At 44.0% G+C, this 25,362-nt stretch overlaps 1 protein-coding gene across 1 annotated transcript in view; it reads left to right on the plus strand.

The window, feature by feature from the left end:
• The window catches only part of LOC128649288 (guanine nucleotide-binding protein subunit alpha-14), a 498,314-nt gene that overhangs the window by 467,399 nt on the left and 5,553 nt on the right, over nt 1-25,362 (plus strand). Inside the window, exons 5-6 of the mRNA XM_053702479.1 lie at nt 8,321-8,450; nt 8,646-8,799. Coding sequence (XP_053558454.1) covers nt 8,321-8,450; nt 8,646-8,799 — 284 coding nt within the window. The remainder of the gene's footprint in view (nt 1-8,320; nt 8,451-8,645; nt 8,800-25,362) is intronic.

Here is a 25,362-nt window from a genome sequence, read left to right on the forward strand (position 1 = left end):
CCTTTTTATATTTACAGAATCAAGGGTTAATATTCCTGGAAGGGGGATTATTGAACAGGGTGGTTTATACATTATATTGTTGTGTTGCTTCTGCGTTATGTGCGAGATGAGGCTCTGGCAATGTGTAGAACTTTCAGGTTACTTGCGAAAGCTTTGCGCTGTCATTTTTTGGTGCGTTTTTCCCTAGTGCAAGGGCAGTCCTGCCAGGCATTCCATGTGACTGGATGTGGCTATCTATCCTTCCTGTTGATCTGTGGTGCAGGAGACGTAGCGGTTTCTGTAGTCCGGGACCTAGGAGGTGGTGAGTGCCCCGGCCATTAGTGGTATAAAGGTGCCTTTTTAATAAATAAAGTTAGTCTAACGAAACGCGCAAGCGATGGAGGACTCTGACACGTTGGAAGGCTCTCCTTCTTTAACCCCTTAATGACCACAATGTACCCTGTATGTCACTGGTCGTTAAGGGTTTTTTCAGGACATAATAGCACAAGTCTAGCAAGAACACGCTATTAATTCCCTCCCTCCAGCAGGCTTAGTGGAATAGAGCAGTCTCAACGCTGGTGGCAAGACCGTGCTATAAAACAATCAAGTCCCAAAAAAAGGCCAGCGACATACAGGGTATGTCGCTGGTCCTTAAGGGGTTAATAAAGTCTCATTCCTGTGTTTATTGTGAAGAGTTTCTGGTGATCAGCCTGCTCAACTATGTTCCACATGCCTTGATAAAGTTACAACATCTAAATGTAAACGGATGTCTAGTACTACTGAGTCGTCCACTACTGAGTCGTCCACCTCTGAGGGTTCTCAGGAGTGCTACTCCTTCGGGAGAGATTTGTTGGCCGTCGGACTTTGCGAACCAACTGGAATCGGGCGGTTTCTAAAGTAATCCATGCCTTACCACGTTCTGCTAAGCGCAATCGTAGGGTTTATTAAAGCGGCCAGGGTTTGTCCTCGCCGATGGAAGATCCAGAGGCTCTATACGATGACGAGGCCCACGCAGACTCTTCGGTAGAGGCCCCTTCTGGGTTGGAGTCCATGTCATCTAAACCTCCGGCGGCCGAGGAGCCTGGTTATAGGTTTAGGATGGAGAATTTGCACTTTCTGCTACGGCAGGTGCTTGCTACTCTGGGATTCCTAAGCTTGACAAGGTATACGAGGACAGGGTAGTACCTCAGTCTTTCCCAGTTCCCGTTAAGATGGCTAATATTATTAAGAACGAATGGGAGCGATTTAGGTTCTTCCTTTTCCCCTCTCTTCCTTTAAAAAACTGTTCCCCGTTCCGGACTCTCAGCTTGAACTGTGGGGGACCATCCCTAAGGTGGATGGGGTTATCTCTACGCTCGCAAAGCGGACGACTATTCCCCTTGAGGATAGTTCGTTGTTTAAAGAGCCCATGGACAAAAAGCTGGAAAACATGTTGAGAAACACAGAGTTTCTTTTTCAGCCAGCAGCAGCCATTGCGGTGATCGTTGGAGCTGCAACATATTGGTGTGAATCCCTGTGTGAAATGGTTGAGGGGGAGACATCCATTGACGAGATACAGGAGAAGATTAAGACGCTGAAGATCACCAATTCTTTCAACTGTGATGCCAATATGCAAATTATTTACCTGAATGCTAAGGTGTCAGGTTTTTCTGTTTTAGCACGCAGGGCTCTGTGGCTAAAATCTTGGTCTGCGGACATGACCTCTAAATCAAGGCTGTTGTCCCTGCCTTTTCAAGGAAATATCCTGTTCGGTCCAGGATTGGATTAGATTATATACACGGTTACGGGAGGCAAGAGAGCTTTCCTACCGCAGGATAAGAAGGCTAAGTCAAAAGAATCTACTTTTCGTATCTTTTGTGCGGATAAGGCCCAGCGACAGCTTCCAAGGGATCTTGGAAGCCGGTTCAATCTTGGAACAAGTCTAAGAAGAGCAAGAAGCCTGCCAAGACGAAATCGGCAGAAGGGGCGGCCCCCGACCGGTTTCTAGATCACGTAGGGGGCAGATTATCTCTATTCTCAGGTGCATGGTTGAAGGACGTTCAGGACCCTTGGGTTCTAGAAGTGGTCTCCCAGGGTTCTAAACAATGAGAGAAGAAAGAGAGCGCCTCATAGTGCAGATATCTCTGTGCAGTGGGAAAATATAGTGTTATCCGAAAAAAAGGTACTCACAAGTGGAGTGGCACTTTTCGTTAAAAAAAGTGCAGACAGGCAGGCTGACATTTCCAGCAGTCAGTACGCTGACAAGGGCAGTATAGTGCAGGTCCGTGAGCGTCTCACAGTCGAAATAGCCACCGGTAGAACCCTGGTGATGATAGGAGCCGTGGTCAGCAGGATACCTCTTTGTCCCAACCGGGATCGGATCCTTTTATGAGATGACCAGTGTGGGCTGTTAAAAAGGTTTCTATAACGTCTCTGTGTATGTGGTCTAGAATTTAAAAACTGGTACAAATTGAAACACAGTCCAGACTAGGTGGTTAAAAGATACGTTTAATGGAGCTGATAACGCATTTCTTGGCCGTTAGCTCCTGGCCGTTTCATCAGAAAAAATCATTGATCTGATGAAACGGCCAGGAGCTAACGGCCGAGAAACGCGTTATCAGCTCCATTAAACATATCTTTTAACCACCTAGTCTGGACTGTGTTCCAATTTGTACCAGTTTTTTAATTCTAGACCACATACACAGAGACGTTATAGAAACGTTTTTTTAACAGCCCACACTGGTCATCTCATAAAAGGATCCGATCCCGGTTGGGACAAAGAGGTATGCTGAGCACGGCTCCTATCATCACCAGGGTTCTACCGGTGGCTATTTCGACTGTGAGACGCTCACGGACCTGCACTATACTGCCCTTGTCAGCGTACTGACTGCTGGAAATGTCAGCCTGCCTGTCTGCACTTTTTTAACGAAAAGTGCCACTCCACTTGTGAGTACCTTTTTTTCAGATAACACTATATTTTCCCACTGCACAGAGATATCTGCACTATGAGGCGCTCTCTTTCTTCTCTCATTGTTTAGATACCTGATTCACCAACAGTACCAAGAGAAGCAGCCTCACAACACTAGATCTCCGGATTCTTCGAAGACTCCTGTTTAACAATGGACATTTTTGGTTTGCATTTGCAATTTATGTTTGGACTTTTCTTCCTCTAATATTTCACTTTTTATTAACAGTCATCGTTACAGGTTACACTTATATTGGTTACCTTCACAGTTTCATGATTACTGTGTATATATTTTTTTGAAAGTTTGTCCCACACTATCTTTTAATATTTATTATTTTTAATTTCATACTTTTTGCCTTTCAACATATGGTAAATGATATATATTCCCTGTTTACAAATACGATTACACTTTCACAAGTCTTTTACACGGAATTTGGGATACGCTCAGTGATTCACACTAACAATTTTGCGATATAGGTGTCACTCTCTTGCCTTAACCTACTTTCAGGCACACATATATCAGCACCTCTTAGCACATAAATTCTCATTCGTCATATCTTTGGCGCACCTTATCTATACTTTGTATATTTTCATATACAAAATATATACCCCCTTATGTCTCCCAGGGTTACAGGTTAGGGTTCAGATCCCATCCGCCCGAGGGCAGATTCCTCTTGTCAAACCTGTCTTCAAGACCAGAGAAGATAGAGGCCTTTCTAGAGTGTGTGAAAGATCTCGCCTCTCTCTGGGTTATCGTACCAGTACCCCATCATTCAAAATGGAAACGATCCGATCTATTCTGCCCCTAGTTCAAGAGGGACAGTTCATGACAACTGTAGACTTGAAGGACGCTTACCTTCATGTGCCAATTTACAGGGACCACTTCAGGTTCCTAAGATTTGCATTTCTGGACCAACACTTCCAGTTTGTGGCCGTTCCTTTTGGTCTGATGACGGCCCAGAGAGTCTTCACAAAGTTTCTGTGGGTGCTGAATGCAGTGGCCAGATCCAGGGGCATTGCAGTGGCGCCTTACCTGGACAACATCCTAGTTAAGGCGCCATTGTTCGGCCTTGCAGAGGATCATTCGAGGGCTCTTCTTCTTCTGCTCCAATCTCATGGGTGGAAGATCAACGCAGGAAAGAGTTCCCTGGTTCCCAGCAACAGGGTGGAGTTCCTGGGTACGATAATAGACTCTATGTCCATGAAGATATTTCTCACAGATCAGCGGCGCAGGAACCTTGTATCCACCTGTCTTGCCCTTCAGTCCTCCACAAGCCCGTCGGTGGCTCAATGTATGGAGGTGATAGGTCTTGTGATGTCAAGCATAGATGTCATCCCATTCGCCAGGTTCCATCTCAGACCTCTTCAATTGTGCATGTTGAGACAGTGGAAAGTCAATCATTCAGATCTATCACAGCTGATATCCATGGATGCTCGGACTCGGAACTCCCTCTCTTGGTGGATTCGTCCAGAGCAACTGTCCATGGGGACGTCCTTCTTGCGACCGTCCTGGGAGATTGTGACCACGGACGCCAGTCTGACAGGATGGGGAGCTGTTTGGGGTGCCAGGATGGCACAAGGAAAGTGGTCCAGGGAGGAGTCTCTCCTTCTGATCAACATCCTAGAACTACGAGCAATTTTCAATGCTCTGAAGGCATGGCCTTCTCTGGAGTCAGTCAGTTTCATCAGATTCCAGACCAACAACATTACCTCGGTGGCTTACATCAACCATCAGGGGGGTACGAGGAGCTTCCTTGCGATGAGAGAGGTGTCTTGGATTCTGGAGTGCGCGTAGTCCCATGACTGCTCGCTCTCAGCGATTCACATTCCAGATGTGGACAACTGGGAAGCGGACTTTCTCAGCAGACAATCCTTCCATCCTGGGGAATGGTCTCTTCACCCAGTGGTGTTTGCGGAGATTTGTCACAGATGGGGAGCACCAGAGATAGATCTCATGGCGTCCAGACTCAATTGCAAGCTACCTCGATACAGGTCGAGGTCCAGGGATCCCCAGGCAGAGCTGATAGATGCCTTAGTGGTTCCTTGGGGATTCAGCCTAGCTTACATTTTTCCACCGTTACCACTTCTACCTCGCTTAGTGGCGCACATCAAACAGGAGCGGGCCCCGGCCATTCTGATTGCTCCTTCGTGGCCATGGAGAATGTGGTTTACGGATCTGGTGGGGATGTCATCCTGTCCGCCGCAGAGGTTACCCTGTCGCAGGGATCTGCTGTCACAGGGCCCCTTTCAACGCCAAAATCTAGATTATCTGAGGCTGACTGCGTGGAGATTGAATGCCTAGTCTTAGCTAAGAGAGACTTATCAGAAAGTGTGATTGATACTCTAATTCAGGCAAGGAAGCCAGTCACTCGTCGCATCTACCATAAGGTGTGGAGGACTTACTTGTCCTGGTGTGAGAAGCATGGATATCCTTGGCATAAGGTGAAGGTATCAAGGATTCTGTCCTTTCTCCAAGATAGTTTGGAGAAGGGTCTTGCCGCTAGTTCCTTAAAGGGACAGATTTCGGCATTATCAGTTTTGTTGCATAGGAGACTTGCTCCCTGACATTAAATCTTTTGTTCAGGCTCTGTCTAGAATCAGGCCTGTCTTCAGACAGTCGGCTCCACCTTGGAGCTTAAACTTAGTCCTTAAGATTCTGCAGAGGGTTCCGTTTGAACCTATGCATTCCATAGACATTAAGATTCTGTCCAGGAATGTTCTCTTCCTGTTGGCTATTGCATCGGCACGCAGAGTATCTGAACTAGCTGCCTTGCAATGTGATCCTCCTTATCTGGTGTTTCATGCGGGTAAGGCTGTACTTCGCTCTTGGTTGGGGTTTCTCCCCAAGGTGGTGTCTAACCGTAACATCAATCATGAAATAGTTGTTACTCCTTTGTGTCGTAACCCTTCTTCTTCCAAGGAAATGTTACTTCATAACCTGGATGTGGTTTGTGCCTTGTAGTTCTATATTCAGGCTACAAAGGATTTCAGACAGTCTACATCTCTTTTTTTTTTTGTTGTATTCTGGGAAGCGAAAGGGACAAAGGGCCTCTGCTGCTACTTTGTTTTTGGGTTGAGGAGCTTGATTAGCTTGGCTTATGAGACAGCGAGACCTAAGCCTTCTCAGAGGATCACGGCTAATTCAACTAGAGATGTGGTGTGATGTTTCAGTACTGGTGCACAGGCCCTCACAGCAATTATTTTTAAGCATTAAAATGCTTTTATTTAAAATTAAAATGTACCAATGCGCATTTCAATGGTGATCTTTCTATCCCTTTTAAAGGACCATTAAATACAGTAGAAATACATTATCAACACATGAATAATGAAATAAAAAAACAATGCAATAAGACTTGCTATGAATTTCAAACAAGTAGTAGTTTTTATCTAAAAAATTTCAAATTTTATTTTCATGTCCTTCCCCTGTATCATGTGACAACATCAGCCAATCAAAGTTTCATTATATACATGTAAGGTCTGTAACACTTGCTCATTAAGAACTGGTGCCACAACGTGTGCATAGCACAATCTGATAATAGAAGCACATTGGAAACGGCATTGTCTATCTGAATCATGGAAGTAACATTTTGGCTCTTATGTCCCTTTAATGGCAGTCTTGATCACGTTTTATTTGCCCAAATAGAAATGTATTGACCTATAGAGACAAATATTAGTTCTTGATGTACAACATTTTTTTTTACAGAAATACCTATGAAAAATGAATAAAGAAATAGAGGTTTTAAGATTTGAATTCTTTTTAGTTGTTTTCATGCAAATCAGACACTTGTTTGACCTGGTCTATTACAGCACTACTATATTTTCTATAAAGGAATTCAACAGCAAAAAAAACCTTAATATAACCTATGTAGAACGTGAACCTTGTTCTACCTCACAGCTTTATTTTAAAGCTAATTGTTGTAATGTTTTTCCATTAAATTTGAGGTGGATATGTATTTTAGTTATACTTATAAACAGCACCAATTGTGTGGGCTTTAAATTGACATAAGAGCATTAATACAATTCTCTCTTACGTGCTAGCACATAACTATTGCTTGCACAGAGCTGTGTTTATCCCTCACCATGTTTAGCTCAGGATTGATAGTGCTATCCAGCTCTGAAACTGACTTTAACTATGTGTTTAAACCCACTGGAAAGGTAAAACGCATAGTTTTATGCAAGAAATTGTGCAATAATAAAAAGGTGTTTTATTCGTGTTTGTTTCTTGCCAAATCTGTTGAAAAATCCAAATATCCTTTTGATGGAAACATCCTTCACCTATTATTTTTGTGCTTGTAAATTGAAAGTGGCACATGTATGAAGGTTTACGGATCCAAATATGCTACAGTTAAAGGGATAGGAAACCCCAACATTTTCTTTCATGATTTGGATAGAACATACAATTTTAAGCAACTTTCCAATTTACTTCCATTATCAAATTTGTTTTGTTCTCTTGTTATCCTTTGCTGAAGGAACAAAATTGCACTACAGGAAGTTAGCTGAACACATCTATTTAGCCAATCACAAAAGACAAATGTGTGCAGGCACCAATTAGCAGCAGCTCTCCCACTAGCGTAAGATTTTTTTTCAACAAGGGTTACCAAGAGAACAAAGCACATTTGAAAATAGAAGTGAATTTAAAAGTGTCTTTAAATTACATGCTCTATCTGAATCCTGCAAGTTTAATTTTGACTTTCCTATCCCTTTAATGTGTCTATTAATACAATGTAATATCCTGTTTGTAGATATTTCATTTGACACTGATAGATCTCAACACCGCGTTTATTACTAAACCATATAAGGCATTTGTATAACTGTCCCCTATGCATATTACTATTTATTAATGAGCAGGAGGGTTGTCTGCTATACTGAAGACATTTAACTGTAGCCAATAGTCCCTGCATGTAACTGAGATGGTAAAACTTGTGTTTAGATACGGTAAGATTTGTTTTATAGTAATAAGCTTTGCACAAGAATGTAAGGGACATAGTACTGCAAAAATAACATCCTCTTATTGTCATTTTTACATTAGAGATGGTATCTCAAGTAAAGGTGTTAAACAGTGTAAACATCTCATTCAGGATCCACAATCATGGCTGCTCCTAAGCAGGGTCATGCAACTGCCACATCCTATTGGCTGACCAGCCACATGGCCTGTTCATGGGCTCCTTTGCAGGGGTTAATTAACTAGGGTCACTAAACTTTCATGATTCATATAGGGCATTTCATTTTAAACAACTTTCCCATTTACTTCTATCATCAAATGATTGTAATCCTTAATATCATTCAGATAGAAAGCATCAGATGAGATTTTGCCTACACTTACTGGTTACATGTTTTGCAAGTTACCTTTAAACTTAAAAAAAAAAATAAAACATTTGTTTTGGTTCTCTCTTATAGGATGGTGGACGTTGGAGGGCAGAGATCTGAAAGACGGAAGTGGATCCACTGTTTTGAAAATGTTACCTCTATTATATTTTTAGTTGCACTGAGTGAATATGATCAGGTTCTGGCAGAATGTGACAATGAGGTAATAAAGTTTATAGTAAACTGTTTCATGTCAATTTTATATAGAAAATTGTAGCATAATAGTATTTGTTGTTTTTTTAAGTTGCAATAAGCTTCTCATTACTAATTTTACATTGGTTTTCATTAGCCTGTGAAATATGTGAATAGTGGTTAAAAAACAGTAACAATAAAACTTAAAATCCCTTTGTCTTTTCAGAACCGGATGGAAGAGAGTAAAGCCTTATTTAGAACCATCATTACTTACCCCTGGTTTCTTCATTCTTCGGTTATTCTGTTTTTGAACAAAAAGGATCTTCTGGAGGAAAAAATACAATTCTCTCACTTAATTGACTATTTCCCAGAATACGCTGGTAAGTGTATTTCATATATTTAATCCCATTTGATGATTTTATTTATAGATATTATTTTCTTGCAGCATTTGAAAGGTAAGTATATTTAGCAATTAGTTTGTATTATTATTGGCTTGCTTTTCTATCCCTTTTAAGGTTACAATTCTTTTGAGTAATTTAAATGGTATTTTTCGGGATAGTGTACACAAATGGTTATGTATCCATTTAAAAGACACACACAAAATAATTACAGTAGATTAAAGATAATATATATGTAGATATATATTGGCATACCCGAACAGCAGTCACCAATAAAAGTAGTGGTAGGAAAGAAAACCGGAAACCTGGATATTTTCACTATACTACTAGTATATAAAATATAGTATACAAATCATGAAGGACATTCATAACTAGTGAGGTGTGATGGCTAACAACTTGTACCTTTTTTCTCTCCTTTTTTTTTTATGAATGATAATACAAACTTTATTTTCCATCCTAATGGGAGGAGAGTCCACTGCTTCATTCATTACTTGTGGGAAATAAGAATCTGGCCACCAGGAGGAGGCAAAGACACCCCAGCCAAAAGCTTAAATACCTCCCCTACTCCCCTCATCCCCCAGTCGTTATTTGCCTTTAATCACAGGAGTTGGCAGAGAAGTGTCAGAAGATTTCAGGAGTAGTCTCTTATAAAGGGTAACACTCTTCGGAATGGGACTGGAGTTTTAAGTAGTCCGTCAGCCTCTCAGTGAGAGCATGGGTGAAAGTTAGAGTCCGGAGATGCAGGGAGAGTATTTCTGCGAAACCATTCCGACTCAGGTTAACAGCTCCTTAAGCAATCAGTGTTGACGAGTTTCGCTGCCTGCTTTATGCACTCAAGTCCATGTCCGAAGCGATGCTACTAATCTGTCACACTTGAAGGGCCGTGTTCTTGTTCCACGGCATAGATTCCGGTAAGATCGTTTCATTTATACACATATGATAATGCAAGAAGACAGGATCACAGTGTGTCCTTTTATCTGTATAGAATTAAGGGTTAATATCCCTGGAAATGGGATTATTGAACAGGGGGGGATTATGCATAATATCTTTATTGTGTTTAGTGCTGCGCCATGTGTGAGATGAGGCTCTAGCAATGTGTAAACAGTCAGGTGTAGATCGGCGCAACATTTTTTGGCGCGTTTTCTATATTGGGCAGTGGCAGTCCTGCATGGCACTCCATGTGACCGGGGGTGGCCTCTTCAACTTCCTCTTTCTTGATCAGCATTTGCGGGAGACGTAACGGTTTCTCTGTGGTTCGGGTAATAGGAAGTGCTGAGTGCCCCCGCCATCGGTGTATAAGGATGCCCGTTTAATCTATCTTGTCCGTAATTAAAGCGCAAGCTATGGAGGACTCTGATATGTTAGAGTATACCCCCTCTTTAATTAAACCTAATACCTGCGTTTATTGTGAGGAGGTACAGATTGATCCGCCTGCTCAACTGTGTTCCACATGCTTTGATAAGATTGCAATATCCAAAAAGAATAAGATATTTAGCACTACTGAGCCGTCCACCTCTGAGGGTTCTCCAACCCGCGAGGTGCGTTCCCTAAATTCATCTCCAATCACACATGCAGTACCCCAGGGCCCTACTGATCCTCTAGCGGGAGAGGCCCACTTTCCGCCAGATTTCGCTGCCCAGCTACAAACGGCGGTTTCTGATGCCTTCCATGCCCTACCACGCCATGCGAAGCGTAAGACATAGCCTTCTGCCCCAGGGGTCATCTACTTCGTTGGATGTCTCTGACAGATTATCCGCTGATGAGGGCACCACCTACTGTTCAGAGGGCGCTCTCTCTGGGTCAGAATCGGCGTCTTCTAGACCTCCGGCTACGGAGGAGCCAGATTTTAAGTTTAAAATGGAGCATTTGCGCTTTTTACTGAAAGAAGTGCTTGCTACGTTGTAGGTTTCCGAAACCAAAACTTCCGGAAGAGCCATCCATCCCTAAACTATATAGGGTTTACGAGGACAGGGTGGTGCCTCAGACCTTCCCAGTTCCCGTGAAAATGGCTTCTATTATTAAGAATGAGTGGGAGAAACTTGGCTCGTCCTTTTCTCCTTCTACCTGTTTTAAAAAACTGTTCCCCGTTCGGGACTCTCAGGTTGAGCTATGGGGGGCCATTCTTAAGGGGGATGGAGCCATCTCCATGCTCGCGAAGCGATCGACTATTCCCTTACCTTCACGTGCCAATCCACAAGGACCACTTCAGGTTCCTAAGATTTGCTTTTCTGGACCAACACTTCCAGTTTGTGACCCTACCGTTTGGTCTGGTGACTGCCCCAAGAGTCTCTACGAAAGGTTCTGGGAGCGCTGCTCGTGGTAGCCAGAGGTATTGAGGTGGCTCCTTATCTGGACGATATCCTGGTTCAGGCTCCATCATGCAGTCTTGCAGAGGAACACTCGAGGGCTGCTCTTCTCCTTTTTCAATCCCATGGATGGAAGATAAATGAGGGAAAGAGTTCTCTGGTTCCAAGCAACAGGGTGGAGTTCCTGGGTACGATCATAGATTCCATATCTATGAAAATATTCCTGACAGATCCAAGACGTTTCAAGATTGTTTCCAGCTGTTTTGCCCTTCAGACCTCCTCAAGACCATCTGTGGCCAGGTGTATGGAGGTGATCAAGCTCATGGTTTGCAGAATAGATGTAATTCCTTTTGCCAGGTTCCACCTCAGACATCTGCAGTTATGCATGTTGAGACAATGGAACGGCGATCATTCAGATCTATCCCAGCAGATCTCTCTAGACAATCTAGCGAGGGAATCTCTCTTGGTGGGTCCGTCCGGGACAACTGTCCCAGGGGACATCGTTCCTGAGACCAAGTCTTTCAGGATGGGGAGCTGTTTGGGGTCCCAGAAAGGCACAGGGTAGGTGGACTCAAGAGCAGTCAACACTATCGATAAATATCTTGGAACTACAAGCAATATTCCTTGCTCTGAGGACTTGGCCCCTCTTGGGGGTTGTTACGGTATAACCCTGTTATCGAGGGTTAATACCAGATGAAAGATGCCCTGAATACAGGATCAGCAACACACAAATGCAGTTAATTTCCCCACACAAACAAGACCAAGCTCCATCTTGAGGGTTAAACAGAATCTACTTTATTGAGGGCAATATGCCTGGTAGTTATGCAGGTCTCCCACCTGATTGACACTCTCCTTCAACTCTCAGAGCTCTGTGTTTTCTTTAAAATCATGTCCTTTTGCTCAGATACTTGTTTATAGTCCTTCTCCTGCTTACTTCTGGTTTAAAAACAACTCCAACTGTCTTTAGACAAAACAGTTACTCAAAACTGAAGTTAACCCCTCCAGTACTGTTAGATTTGCACCCTGTACCTATAATGGGCACAGGGTGACTCAACATAATGCCCGAATCCATAATCCATAGGGAGGTTGACAGAGGGGTCTGTCACATGGCCCCCTCCTGGTGGGACACTCCGGCAGACCCGGCTTGACCCTTTGGTGGGTCAACTTGGGGATGACCGGACTAGGAGGTGGTAGGAAAGTCAGTTTGCCGGGACAATCCATCTGCATTCCCGTTATGAGAGAGAATTCCTGTCCGTATAAATAAGGGTTCAACTTCTTCAGTGCCCAGACCAGGGCTAGACATTCCTTCAAGTTTTTGTTTTCAGAGACGCTTCTTTCCAGTTGGAGACAAATCTCATCGGCTTCTTTACGAGTTTTTTGTACCTGCTCTTTATAGGTATCCACAAGCCCTTCATACTGACGTAGGGTGCCCTTGAGTTTCTGCACCTCACTATGAGCCAGCGTCCGCTTCTCCTCCAGTGTCGCTAAGTTTGTCTTTAATGTTTCATGTTCCACTCTGAAGCTGGTGTTTTCTGCGGTCTGTCGGTGCAGCTTGTCTAGCAGAGATTCCCGTTCTAAACGTGCTTTTTCCTCTGCGCTCCTCTTTTCTCCCGCTAGCACTGTTACGTGATTGTTTAACGTGACCATTTCATCCTCTACTTGACTCTTCTCCTTCATCAGCACATTGTAACAGGACTTCCACACATCAATAGTGGACAGAGATTTACTGAGCTCAGCGTCCTGGGGCTCAGCAACAGGTGGGTCAGTCTCTGTGGCACGGATCTGGGCACGGGTAGTCACAGGGTTAACATCGGCGGGACCCAAGGGAGCATAGGCAGAAACAAGTGGGGCCAAGTCATTTCCAAGGAGAACATCAGCTGGTAAGTCCTTCATGACCCCCACATTCACATGTCTAGAGCCCACTCCCCAATCCAAATGTACCCGGGCAACAGGTAGGCGGAACACAGCGCCCCCTGCTACACTCACAGCCACAGTGTCTCCGGTGTGCTGGTTCTCAGACACCAAGTTCTTTTGGAGCAAGGGTATCCCGTAGACCACTGACCTCCTTCCCATTCACTTTAACCAGTTGCCGGTGCTGTTGCCGGTTATCCCGGTGGGCAGCTTGCACGGGGTCTGCTTCATGTAGGATGCCCCAGCATTCTTCCTCCTCTACGCAGTGGGCAGCAGGCTGAGGGTTACGTGGGTTTCCGCCGGCGGGTCTTCTCCAGGACTGTGCTTGGTTCGCTGTGTTTAGGGGACACTCTGGTCTTTTGTGCCCTAGTTGCTTACATCCAAAGCACCGAATAGGCTGTGAGTAATCCCATGAGTTGAACCGGCTGTCTGAGGATAGTTTGTGGCTGAAGGCGGTGTGGTAGAGCGGTGCGCCGGGGGTTCGTAACTGGTAGCTGCTGGGGTGACTGTGGGTCTGTACTCCACTCTGGCATGGATCTTAGTGGTAGCAGTGTCCAGTTTGCGGACATCTGTATACTCATCTGCCAGACGAGCAGCTTCATGCAGGGTGGAGGGTTTACGGTCCCGAACCCACTCTCTAACTCCTGCGGATAACTTGTCGAAGCAATTTTCCAACAGGATTAGCTGCAGCACCTCTTCCCCAGATACGGCTTGGCACCCCGCTATCCAGTGAGCTGCTGTGCGGTGCACCTTATATGCCCACTCGACGTAGGAATCTCCAGCTAGTTTAACAGTGTCTCTGAACCGTCTCCTGTATGCCTCTGGTGTAATCGTATACCTGGAGAGCAGAGCCTCTTTTACAGCATTATAATCCCTGACTTCCTCATCTGGAATGGCCCGAAAAGCCTTGCTGGCCCGGCCGGATAATTTTCCGGATAATATCGTGACCCAGTCCTCTGCGGGTACCTTGTGTAGTGCACATTGTCTCTCAAAATCCGCAAGGTACCCATCAATCTCGCCTTCTGTTTCAATGAAGTTTTTAAAAGCTGCAAAATGTACTTTTCTCTTTTCCACTGGGGTTGCTGTGACTTGGGCTGCTTTAGCGCCGCTTTGGTGAAGTAGGTTGGCCTCCACGGCTGCTATGACCCGGTCGATAATTTTGGCAGACGGGTTGGGGCCATAATGTGCCAGTCTTATTTTAACCGCCCGGTCAAAGCTTGCTTCTTCTGGGGTTCTGTCTGATATGCTGGGCTCATTGGTTCCTTCGGGCCCTGGTACTCCGTCCATCTCGTTCAGTATTGTAATAATCTCCCTCTTCCTGAGGTTACTGGGCTGTCGGCCCCATTGTTCTAGCAGGTCTTTAAGGGTGGCTCTTTTCAGCCTTTCATACGGTATTCCATTAGGTCCGGATGTGTAGTTTCTCTTCTGGGGGATGAGGACCATCCCGTCGCTTGCCACCAATTGTTATGGTATAAACCTGTTATCGAGGGTTAATACCAGATGAAAGATGCCCTGAATACGGGATCAGCAACACACGAATCCAGTTAATTTCCACACAAACACAAGACCAAGCTCCGTCTTGAGGGTAAAACAGAATCTACTTTATTGAGGGCAATATGCCCGGTAGTTATGCAGGTCTCCCACCTGGTTGACACTCTCCTTCAACTCTCAGAGCTCTGTGTTTTCTTTAAAATCGGGTCCTTTTGCTCAGATACTTGTTTATAGTCCTTCTCCTGCTTACTTCTGGTTTAAAAACAACTCCAACTGTCTTTAGACAAAACAGTTACTCAAAACTGAAGTTAACCCATCCAACAACAGTTACTCAAAACTGAAGTTAACCCCTCCAGTACTGTTGGATTTGCACCCTGTACCTATAATGGGCACAGGGTGACTCAACATAATGCCCGAATCCATAATCCGTAGGGAGGTTGACAGAGGAGTCTGTTACATGGGTCATCCCGCTTCATCAAATTCCAGTCAGACAACATTACCTTGGTGGCGTTCATAAACTATCAGGGAGAACGAGAAGCTCCTTAGCCATGAGAGAGGTGTCTCGGATTCTGGAATGGGCAGAGATCCACAACTGTTCGCTCTCAGCGATCCACATTCTGGTTGTGGACAACTGGGAAGCGGATTTTCTCAGCAGACAATAGTTTCATCCGGGGGAATGGGCGCTCCATCCCGAGGTGTTTGCGGAGATCTGCAACAGATGGGGGATGCTGGAGATAGATCTCATGGCATCCAGACTCAACTTCAGGCTACCCCGGTACGAGTTGCGGTCCAAAGATCCCCAAGCAGAACTGATAGATGCCTTAGCGGTACCTTGGGAGTTCAACCTGATCTACATTTTTCCTCCGTTGCCACTCCTTCCTCGAGTGGTGGCCCGCATCAAACAGGAGCAAGTTTTGACCATTCTGATTGCTCTGTTGTAGCCATGGAGGACGTGGTTTGCGGACCTGTTGGTAATGTTATCATCTCCACCATGGAGGTTACCCTGTCGCAGAGATCTGCTGGTTCAGGGTCCCTTTTCTCCACCAAAATCTCGATTCTCTGAGGCTGACTGCGTGGAGATTGAACGCCTAGTCTTGGCCAAGAGAGGTTTCTCGGAAAGAGTGATTGATACTCTCATTCAGGCCAGAAAACCAGTCTCCTGGTGCATCTATCAAAAGGTGTGGAGGACCTATGTATCCTGCTGTGAGGAACGTGGATATCCCTGGCACAAGGTTAGGGTATCCAGGATTCTGGCTTTCCTTCAAGATGGTCTGGGTATGGGTCTTGCCGCCAGTTCCTTAAAGGAACAGATTTCGGCTTTATCAGTTCTGTTACACAGGAAGCTAGCGGAGCTTCCTGATATTCAGTCTTTTGTGCAGGCTCTGTCTAGAATCAGATCGGTATTAAGATCTTCTGCTCCTCCTTGGAGTTTAAATCTGGTTTTGCAGAGGGCTCCGTTTGAGCCGATGCATGCGCTTGACATTCAGATTCTTTCCTGGAAGGTTCTATTTCTTTTGGCTATTGCTTCAGCTTGCAGAGTTTCTGAGCTTAGGGGCCTTGCAATGTGAGCCTCCCTACCTTTTTTCACGCTGATAAGGCTGTGCTTCGCACCGGGTTCATCTGATGAAGCCTGATGAAACAGCTTAGAGCTGAGAAATGCGTTGCCTTGATGCTACCATCTTTCTTGCCATTGTATCCCTCTGGCTGAGAGGTAATTCTCCTGGGTCTATCCTTACCATTGGTGTATCCTGGGTCTATCCTGACTATTGGTGTTTCCGGATTTCCATCTGTGTCCAGTTGGCCTTTGATTAAGTCTGGTGGGTGACTATATTGATTCCATCCTGCCTCTATAGCATCAAAGGAGATGCTACAACTATTGTGAGTACCATTCTCTTCTATCACCTTGATTCACCTGTGTTAGGGCAATACTAGGCCATATAGGCAGCTGTGTTTCTTTTTGTCGTTCTGATAGACACCACATCATTACCGGCAGTTGGTCTCCTGGGTGACTGTAATAGATCCCAGACTGTCTCCATAGCACTAATTGAGGTGATTTCACAAATGTGAGTTCACTCCCTGTATACATATCAAATTGTTTTTGGACCAAACAATATTGGGCCATGTGGCGCTTCTGTCTTCTCTTGTCTCTGTCTTTTTGGTTGAGGAGCGTTATCCGTTTGGCCTTTGAGACAGCGGGACATAAGCCTCCTCAGAGGATTACGGCTCACTCAACTAGGGCTGTGGCCTCCTCTTGGGCCTTTAAGAACGAGTTAAAAATATAAATAAAAGAAGCGCCACAATAGTGCAACATCAGTGGTGTGTATACAATCCCCCACTCCAAACTATTGTACTCACAAGAAATAAAGCACTTGAGAAGTGCCACAACGACAGTCTGAGCTCTTATAGTCGCTCATCGAACTACTCCTCGATTTTCCCGATCACCTCTGTATAGTGCTGAAGTCTTCCTCCACAGGCCAGCGTGTAATATAACAAGAGGATACTTTTCAGGATAAAACCAAGCCAATGCTCAGTATAGCCATTACCCAATGGTTTCAAAAGACTCAGGTTTAGTCTGATTATAGATCTGTGACAGAAGATCAGGAGGTTGCAGAGAACTTTGAGAGGATTCTGGTTCAGGAAAGTTAGTAAGGTTGTGGAGCTGGATAACTCCCTGTGGCAGCGATCGCTCTTTGGCGTGTGACCTCACCACCGGTCTCAGGCAATGCTGTCGGAGTAGTAGAGCTGACAGCGACAGCGTTCAAAGGAAGTTTATCAGCAACAATTCGATTGTAATTTCTTGATTTTCCTCCCATAACAGACAGTCATTGCAGATTGTTTTCATTACAGAAAATCAAGAAATTACAATCGAACTGATGCTGATAAACTTCCTTTGAACGCTGTCAGCTCTACTTCTCCGACTCCGGAAGCATTGCCTGAGACAGGCGGTGACGTCACATGCCAAAGAGCGATCGCTGCCACAGGGAGTTATCCAGCTCCACAACCTTACTAACTTTCCTGAACCAGAATCCTCTCAAAGTTCTCTGCAACCTCCTGATCTTCTGTCACAGATCTATAATCAGACTAAACCTGAGTCTTTTGAAACCATTGGGTAACGGATATACTAAGCATTGGCTTGGTTTTATCCTGAAAAGTATCCTCTTGTTATATTACACGCTGGCCTGTGGAGGAAGTCATCAGCACTATACAGAGGTGATCGGGAAAATCGAGTAGTTCGCTGAGCGACTATAAGAGCTCAGACTGTCGTTGTGGCACTTCTCAAGTGCTTTATTTCTTGTAGTACAATAGTTTGGAGTGGGGGACTGTATACACACCACTGATGTTGCACTATTGTGGCGCCTTCTTTTCTTTATATTTTTAACACTGCAGAAATGTATACCAACTAACAATTAGAAGAAGTTGCAGCCGCATATTGGTCCTTTATTGGATTTGTATCTACCTGTTATGGGCGCAAGAGGGGATCGCCTCAAAACGACATCCTGAGCCTGAGACTCCACCCCCACATCAGGGATATCAGCATTGTTTCGTGACGCTAAGTGACTTTGTGTGTGTGTTGTCTGATACATCAACATAGAACATTGGTTGTTATAACACGTTTTATATTTGTTGTCACAAATTACCCAATACCATATCACTGCACTTAGCTGTAGGAATCATTTGTATGATTTGTTATTAACAGCTGTTATTTGTTCACTGTCACAGACGATACTGCACTTTCACTAAGTGTTGTTTCATAATATCTTATTTTGATATAGTTAGATTATTTTTTATTTTTTAAAGGTAACAATTCCCTCGAGATCAATATAATATATATCTTGAGGTATATTATCCTGCTAATATTCACTACCTATTGAACACACATTTGTAGCACTTTCGGCGCATCCAATTTATATATTTTTGTGCCTTTAAAAACGAGGCCTCTGTGGAGCTGATTTGTATGGCGGCTAATTGGTCCTCCTTGCATACGTTTGCAAAATTTTTACAAATTTTTATGTTTTTGCTTCTGCGGAAGCTGTTTTTGGGAGAGAGGTTGTGCAGGCTGTGGTGCCCTCAGTTTAGGGTCCGCCTCCTTTTACCCTCCCGTTTTGTAGTAGAGCTGACAGCGACAGCGTTCAAAGGAAGTTTATCAGCAACAATTCGATTGTAATTTCTTGATTTTCCTCCCATAACAGACAGTCATTGCAGATTGTTTTCATTACAGAAAATCAAGAAATTACAATCGAACTGATGCTGATAAACTTCCTTTGAACGCTGTCAGCTCTACTTCTCCGACTCCGGAAGCATTGCCTGAGACAGGCGGTGACGTCACATGCCAAAGAGCGATCGCTGCCACAGGGAGTTATCCAGCTCCACAACCTTACTAACTTTCCTGAACCAGAATCCTCTCAAAGTTCTCTGCAACCTCCTGATCTTCTGTCACAGATCTATAATCAGACTAAACCTGAGTCTTTTGAAACCATTGGGTAACGGATATACTAAGCATTGGCTTGGTTTTATCCTGAAAAGTATCCTCTTGTTATATTACACGCTGGCCTGTGGAGGAAGTCATCAGCACTATACAGAGGTGATCGGGAAAATCGAGTAGTTCGCTGAGCGACTATAAGAGCTCAGACTGTCGTTGTAGCACTTCTCAAGTGCTTTATTTCTTGTAGTACAATAGTTTGGAGTGGGGGACTGTATACACACCACTGATGTTGCACTATTGTGGCGCCTTCTTTTCTTTATATTTTTAACACTGCAGAAATGTATACCAACTAACAATTAGAAGAAGTTGCAGCCGCATATTGGTCCTTTATTGGATTTGTATCTACCTGTTATGGGCGCAAGAGGGGATCGCCTCAAAACGACATCCTGAGCCTGAGACTCCACCCCCACATCAGGGATATCAGCATTGTTTCGTGACGCTAAGTGACTTTGTGTGTGTGTTGTCTGATACATCAACATAGAACATTGGTTGTTATAACACGTTTTATATTTGTTGTCACAAATTACCCAATACCATATCACTGCACTTAGCTGTAGGAATCATTTGTATGATTTGTTATTAACAGCTGTTATTTGTTCACTGTCACAGACGATACTGCACTTTCACTAAGTGTTGTTTCATAATATCTTATTTTGATATAGTTAGATTATTTTTTATTTTTTAAAGGTAACAATTCCCTCGAGATCAATATAATATATATCTTGAGGTATATTATCCTGCTAATATTCACTACCTATTGAACACACATTTGTAGCACTTTCGGCGCATCCAATTTATATATTTTTGTGCCTTTTAAAAACGAGGCCTCTGTGGAGCTGATTTGTATGGCGGCTAATTGGTCCTCCTTGCATACGTTTGCAAAATTTTTACAAATTTTTATGTTTTTGCTTCTGCGGAAGCTGTTTTTGGGAGAGAGGTTGTGCAGGCTGTGGTGCCCTCAGTTTAGGGTCCGCCTCCTTTTACCCTCCCGTTTTGTTCATTCAGTATCCTCTAGAGCTTGGGTATTCCCACAAGTATTGAATAAAGCAGTGGACTCTCCTCCCATCAAGATGGAAAACATAAATTATGCTTACCTAATAATTTAATTTCCATCTGTAGGAGGAGAGTCCACTGCTGCCGCCCGTTTCTCCAGTAGCGGACCCAAATTTAATTTTATTCTTCTGGCACCATTTATACCCTGATATTTCTCCTACTGTTCCTTCTTCCCTTGGCAGAATGACTGGGGGATGAGGGGAGTGTGGGGAGGTATTTAAGCCTTTGGCTGGGGTGTCTGCCTCCTCCTGGTGGCCAGGTTCTTATTTCCCACAAGTAATGAATGAAACAGTGGACTCTCCTCCCACAGATGGAAATGAAATTGTCAGGTAAGCATAATTTATATTATTTAATCTTAAAGTCTTATTTAGGGTGTTTATCCCTGTAACAGAATTGCGATGACCAGAAATAGATACAAATAAGGTCTAATAAAATAATCTTAAAACATGTTGGTTAAAACAAAATTTATGCTTACCTGATAAATTTCTTTCTTTCCGGATATGGTAAGTCCACGACGTCATCAATTACTAGTGGGAACCAATACCCAAGCTAGAGGACACAGATGACTAGGTAGGGAGAACAAGAAAGGCAGACCTAAACAGAAGGCACCACTGCTTGAAGAACCTTTCTCCCAAAAGAAACCTCAACCAAGGCAAAAGTATGAAATCTGGAAAATGTGTGCAGAGAAGACCAAGTTGCAGCCTTGCAAATCTGTTCCACAGAAGCTTCATTTTTGAAAGCCCAAGAAGTGGAGACAGCCCTTGTAGAATGAGCCATAATTCTATCAGAAGGCTGCTGACCAGCAGTCTAGTAAGCAAAACAAATTATACTTCTCAACCAGAGATAAAGAGAAGTAGTAGTTGCTTTCTGACCTTTACGCTTTCCAGAGAAACAAACAGCAGAAGACTGGCGAAAATCCTTAGTCATCTGTAGGTAGAATTTCAGAGCACACACAACATCCAAGTTGTGCAACACACTTTCCTTATGAGAGTAAGAATTAGGACATAGAGAAAGGACAACAATTTCCTGAAAGCACTTTAGGAAGAAAAACCAAATTAGTTTGAAGAACCGCCTTATCAGCATGAAAAATAAGATAAGGCGAATCACACTGCAAGGCCGGGAGTTCCGAAACTCTCCAATCAGAAGAGATAGCAAAAAGAAACAAAACCTACCAAGATAATAACTTGATATCTATGGAATGCAAAGGCTCAAACGGAGCCTGCTGCAAAACTTTTAAGAACAAGGCTTAGGCTCCATGGAGGAGCAACAGACTTAAACACAGGCCTGCTTCGACCAAGGCCTGACAAAAAGATTGAACATCTGGCACAATCGCAATAATGTTTATGTAACAAAATAGATAAAGCAGAAAACCCTAGGAATCCTGACCCTACTCCAAAAATAGCCCTTGGATTCACACCAATAAAGGTATTTATGCCATACCTTATGGTAAATCTTTCTAGTAACAGGCTTGCGAGTCATAGTCTCAATGACCAACTCAGAAAAACCACGCTTAGACAAAACTAAGCGTTCAATCTCCAAGCAGACAGCTTCAGAGAAATGAGATTTGGATGAAGGAATAGACCCTGAGATAGAAGGTCCTTCCTCAGAGGCAACCTCCAAGCTGGAAGCCATTAGAATTACTGATGCTCTCTCCTGTTTGATACTAGCAATGACCCGTGGAAGGAGCACAAACGGAGAAAACAGGTATGCTAGACTGAAATCCCTAGGAACCGCTAGAGCATCTATCAGGGCGGCCTGCGGATCTCTTGACCTTGAACCGTACCTTGGAAACTTGGCATTCTTCCAAGACACCATCAGATCCAACTCTGGCACCCCCCATTTGAGGGTTAACCTGGAAAACGCCTCCAGATGGAGAGCCCACTCTCTGGGATGAAAAGTCTGTCGGCTCAGGAAGTCCGCTTCCCAGATGTCCACTCCTGGAATGTGAATAGCAGATAGACCTCAATTGAGACCTTCCGCCCACTGAACAATCCGAGCCACCTCCCTCATGGCTAAGGAACTTCGGGTTCCTCCCTGGTGGTTGATGTAAGCCACAGAGGTGACATAGTCCGACTGGAACCTGATGAACCGGGCTAAGGACAACAGAGGCCAAGCCATCAAAGCATTGTAAATCACTCTCAACTCCAAGATGTTTATGGGGAGAGCAGACTCCTCCCGAGCCCATAACCCTTGCACCTTTAACGAGTGCCAAACTGCTCTTCAGCCCAGCAGGCTGGTGTCCAGAGTCACAATCACCCAGGAAGGTCTCTTGAAGCATGTGCCCTGAGACAGATGCTCCTGAGAAAGCCACCACAGGAGAGAGTCTCTTGTCAATTAATCTAGATCTAACCTCTGAGAGAGATCTGAATGGTCTCTTTATCCATTGACTAAGCATGCATAACTGCAGAGCTCTCAAATGGAATCGAGCAAAGGGAATGATGTCCATGGAAGGCGACCATAAGACCAATTACCTCCATACATAGAGCCACTGATGGCCGAACAGTAGACTGCAGAGAGAGGCAAGAGGAAAGAATTTTTGATATTCTGACCTCTGTCAGAAAAATCTTCATAGATAGGGAATCTATTATGGTCTTTAAGAAAACTACCCTTGTAGCTGGAACAAGGAAACTCTTTTCCAGATTAAATTTCCATTCGTGGGAACGTAGAAAATCCAACAAGATTTCTGAATGAGTTTGCTTGTTAAAAATATGGCGCCTGGACCCATATGTCGTCCAGGTAGGGCGCCACTGCAATTCCCCAAGACCTTATCACTGCCAAGAGAGCCCCCAGAAACTTTGAGAAAATTCTGGGAGCTGTGGCAAGGCCATACAGAAAAGTCACAAACTAAATATGTTTTTCTAAAAAGGCGAAGCTCAGAAACTTGAGATGCCTGTGAAAGGGAACATGAAGAAAGGTCCAAGGCCGTCATGAACTGACCCTCCTGGACTAAAGGAAGGATGGAACTATAGTTTCCATTTTGAAGGACGGTACTTGATTAGACACTTCAAGCCTAGAATAGGTCGTAAAGTTCCCTCTATTTTGGGAACCACAAACAGATTTGAATAGAAACCCAGGCCCTGTTCCTTTACAGGAACTGGGACTATCACTCCCAGGGAGGAGAGATCCTGAACACATTTCAAGAATGCCTCTCTTTTTATCTAGTCTTCAGATAATCTTGACCTGCCCCTGGGAGGAAAGGTCTTGAATACAAGTCTGTAACCCTGAGATACTATGTCCACAGCCCATTAGGATCTTGGACATCTCATATCCATGATTAATATTACTGAGAGAATATGTCCCCCACTTGATCCGATATCGGATCGAGGGCAAACCCTTCATGCTGATTTAGACTCAGCTAAGAGTTTCTTGATTGCTTCCCATAGTTCCAAGACTAATTGGGTCTCCAAGAAGACTTGGACTGTTCCTGCTTGGCAGTGAAAATTACTCTGACGACCTTTAAGTCTGCTCTTCTTGTCTTGTGGTAGACCAGGTCTGAACAAGGTATTACCCTTGTAAGGAAGTGCCAGAAGCTTGGACTTGGAGGTAACACCAGCTGACCAAGAGATTAGCCACAACGCCCAGTGGCTGAGCACATCAAAGCCAGATATCTTGGCTCCCAGAATAATAACCTGCATGGTAGCATCAGAAATAAAGGATTGCAGGTTGTCCTTAGAAGACCTTGATGAATATACATATTCAAATAAGCCATTGAATCCTGAAAAGAACATCTATCCTCCATAGAAATAGAAGTTCTCTTAGCCAGAGTAGAAATGGTCCCTTCTACTTTAGGCACCATTCTTTTTAAGGACAGGAGACAGGGAAAGGGTATCCATGGCTTCTCCCATTCCTGTGCAAAAATCTCCTTTGCACAGCCTGAAACAGGAAACACCTCCACAGAGGACGGAACATCGTAGTATTTATTAAATTTACTAGATGTCTTAGAGTTGACAATGACGGGAGTTTCGGAGTCGTCCGAAGAAGCCAAAACTTCCCATAACAATATATGAAGGTGTTCAGGCTTAAATCTGAAGGATACAGCTTAAGCACCAGATGAAGAAATTATACTGTCCGAATCTGAGAATTCACCCTCAGTGGCCACCGACCTATCCTCCTCATAGCTTATGAGGGATATCAACCTGGGTAGCAGCAGGTGGAGCAGAAACCTTACTATCTGAATCTCTCATTTTCCTCTTGCGTATTCCCTTAGTATAGGAAAGGCATATAATGCAACAGATATCGCCGATACCTGGGCAAAAAGATCTGCAGGCAAACCAGCTCCGCCAGGAGACTGAGAGAAAAGGCAGGGCACTGTATGTGACACCAAAGATGCTTGGGACATTTGAGGAGAAAGCTGTGGCATTGCCTCATCCTGAGACATAAGGCTCATATGAAAAAAAATTCAAAAAAATCTTTCTTTACATTTCACAATTAATGCAAACATGAGGTACAAAAATAGCATAGAACCACATCTGTTTCTCTAGACAGAGAAGATAATTGGCCATAGGGACAGAGTCCTGTTCCATGATCAAGAATAATAATTTCAACAATAAAAGTTAAAGAAAAAACTTGACCTGTACTGTCACTTTAAATATCTGAATTGCGCTTTGGCAAGGAAAACGAAAATTCTAGCTTCAATTTTCCTTAGCGATTTACCCATAAACATAGGTGCTCACTGCACCTCAGTATTTACCAAGGTGCCTACCTGCCTCAAACGAAAATAATCACTAGCGTTTGCCCCAAGAGAAGATGCTGCCGTCTATCCGACACCGCTCTGACTGAAACACAGAGCAGAAGAGGAGGTCACATGATCGGCTGAGCAAAACGGCGCCATTAAAAAAAGCGTGCGCTCAAGCCGACAGAGAAAAAGCTAACATTGTCAGGAAAAATATATCTAGCTCTTACGATCGAAAAAAAACTGCTCCTCATCGGTTTTCTCCAAGCAGACTCCAGCTCTCAGGCAAACTAAAATCCGTTACTGTTAAATATGCGACCAGCATGCCACACATGGAAACGGACAAAACTGTACTCTTAAGTGCTCTCTCACACATAATAAGAAACGCAAAAGTACCGGAGCCACAGGTTAACCCCTTCCAATAATAAAAGGTGATTAACCCCTTGTCTCTATCACATACACACAAGTGCCTTCACCCTGCCTTAAGGTAATCCCCTACTCAGGATTTAGTCCCAGGAAATACTGCAGAGGGCCTTCTATTAACCCCTTCAGTGCCAATCTCCTAACCTGGAAGATAAACAGCACTTACCTGCAATGTCGGCTGTCTGTCAGGTAGACAGCTCACACTG

Source organism: Bombina bombina, chromosome 2 (genome assembly GCF_027579735.1).
Source record: "Bombina bombina isolate aBomBom1 chromosome 2, aBomBom1.pri, whole genome shotgun sequence".
Taxonomy (NCBI): Eukaryota; Metazoa; Chordata; class Amphibia; order Anura; family Bombinatoridae; genus Bombina; species Bombina bombina.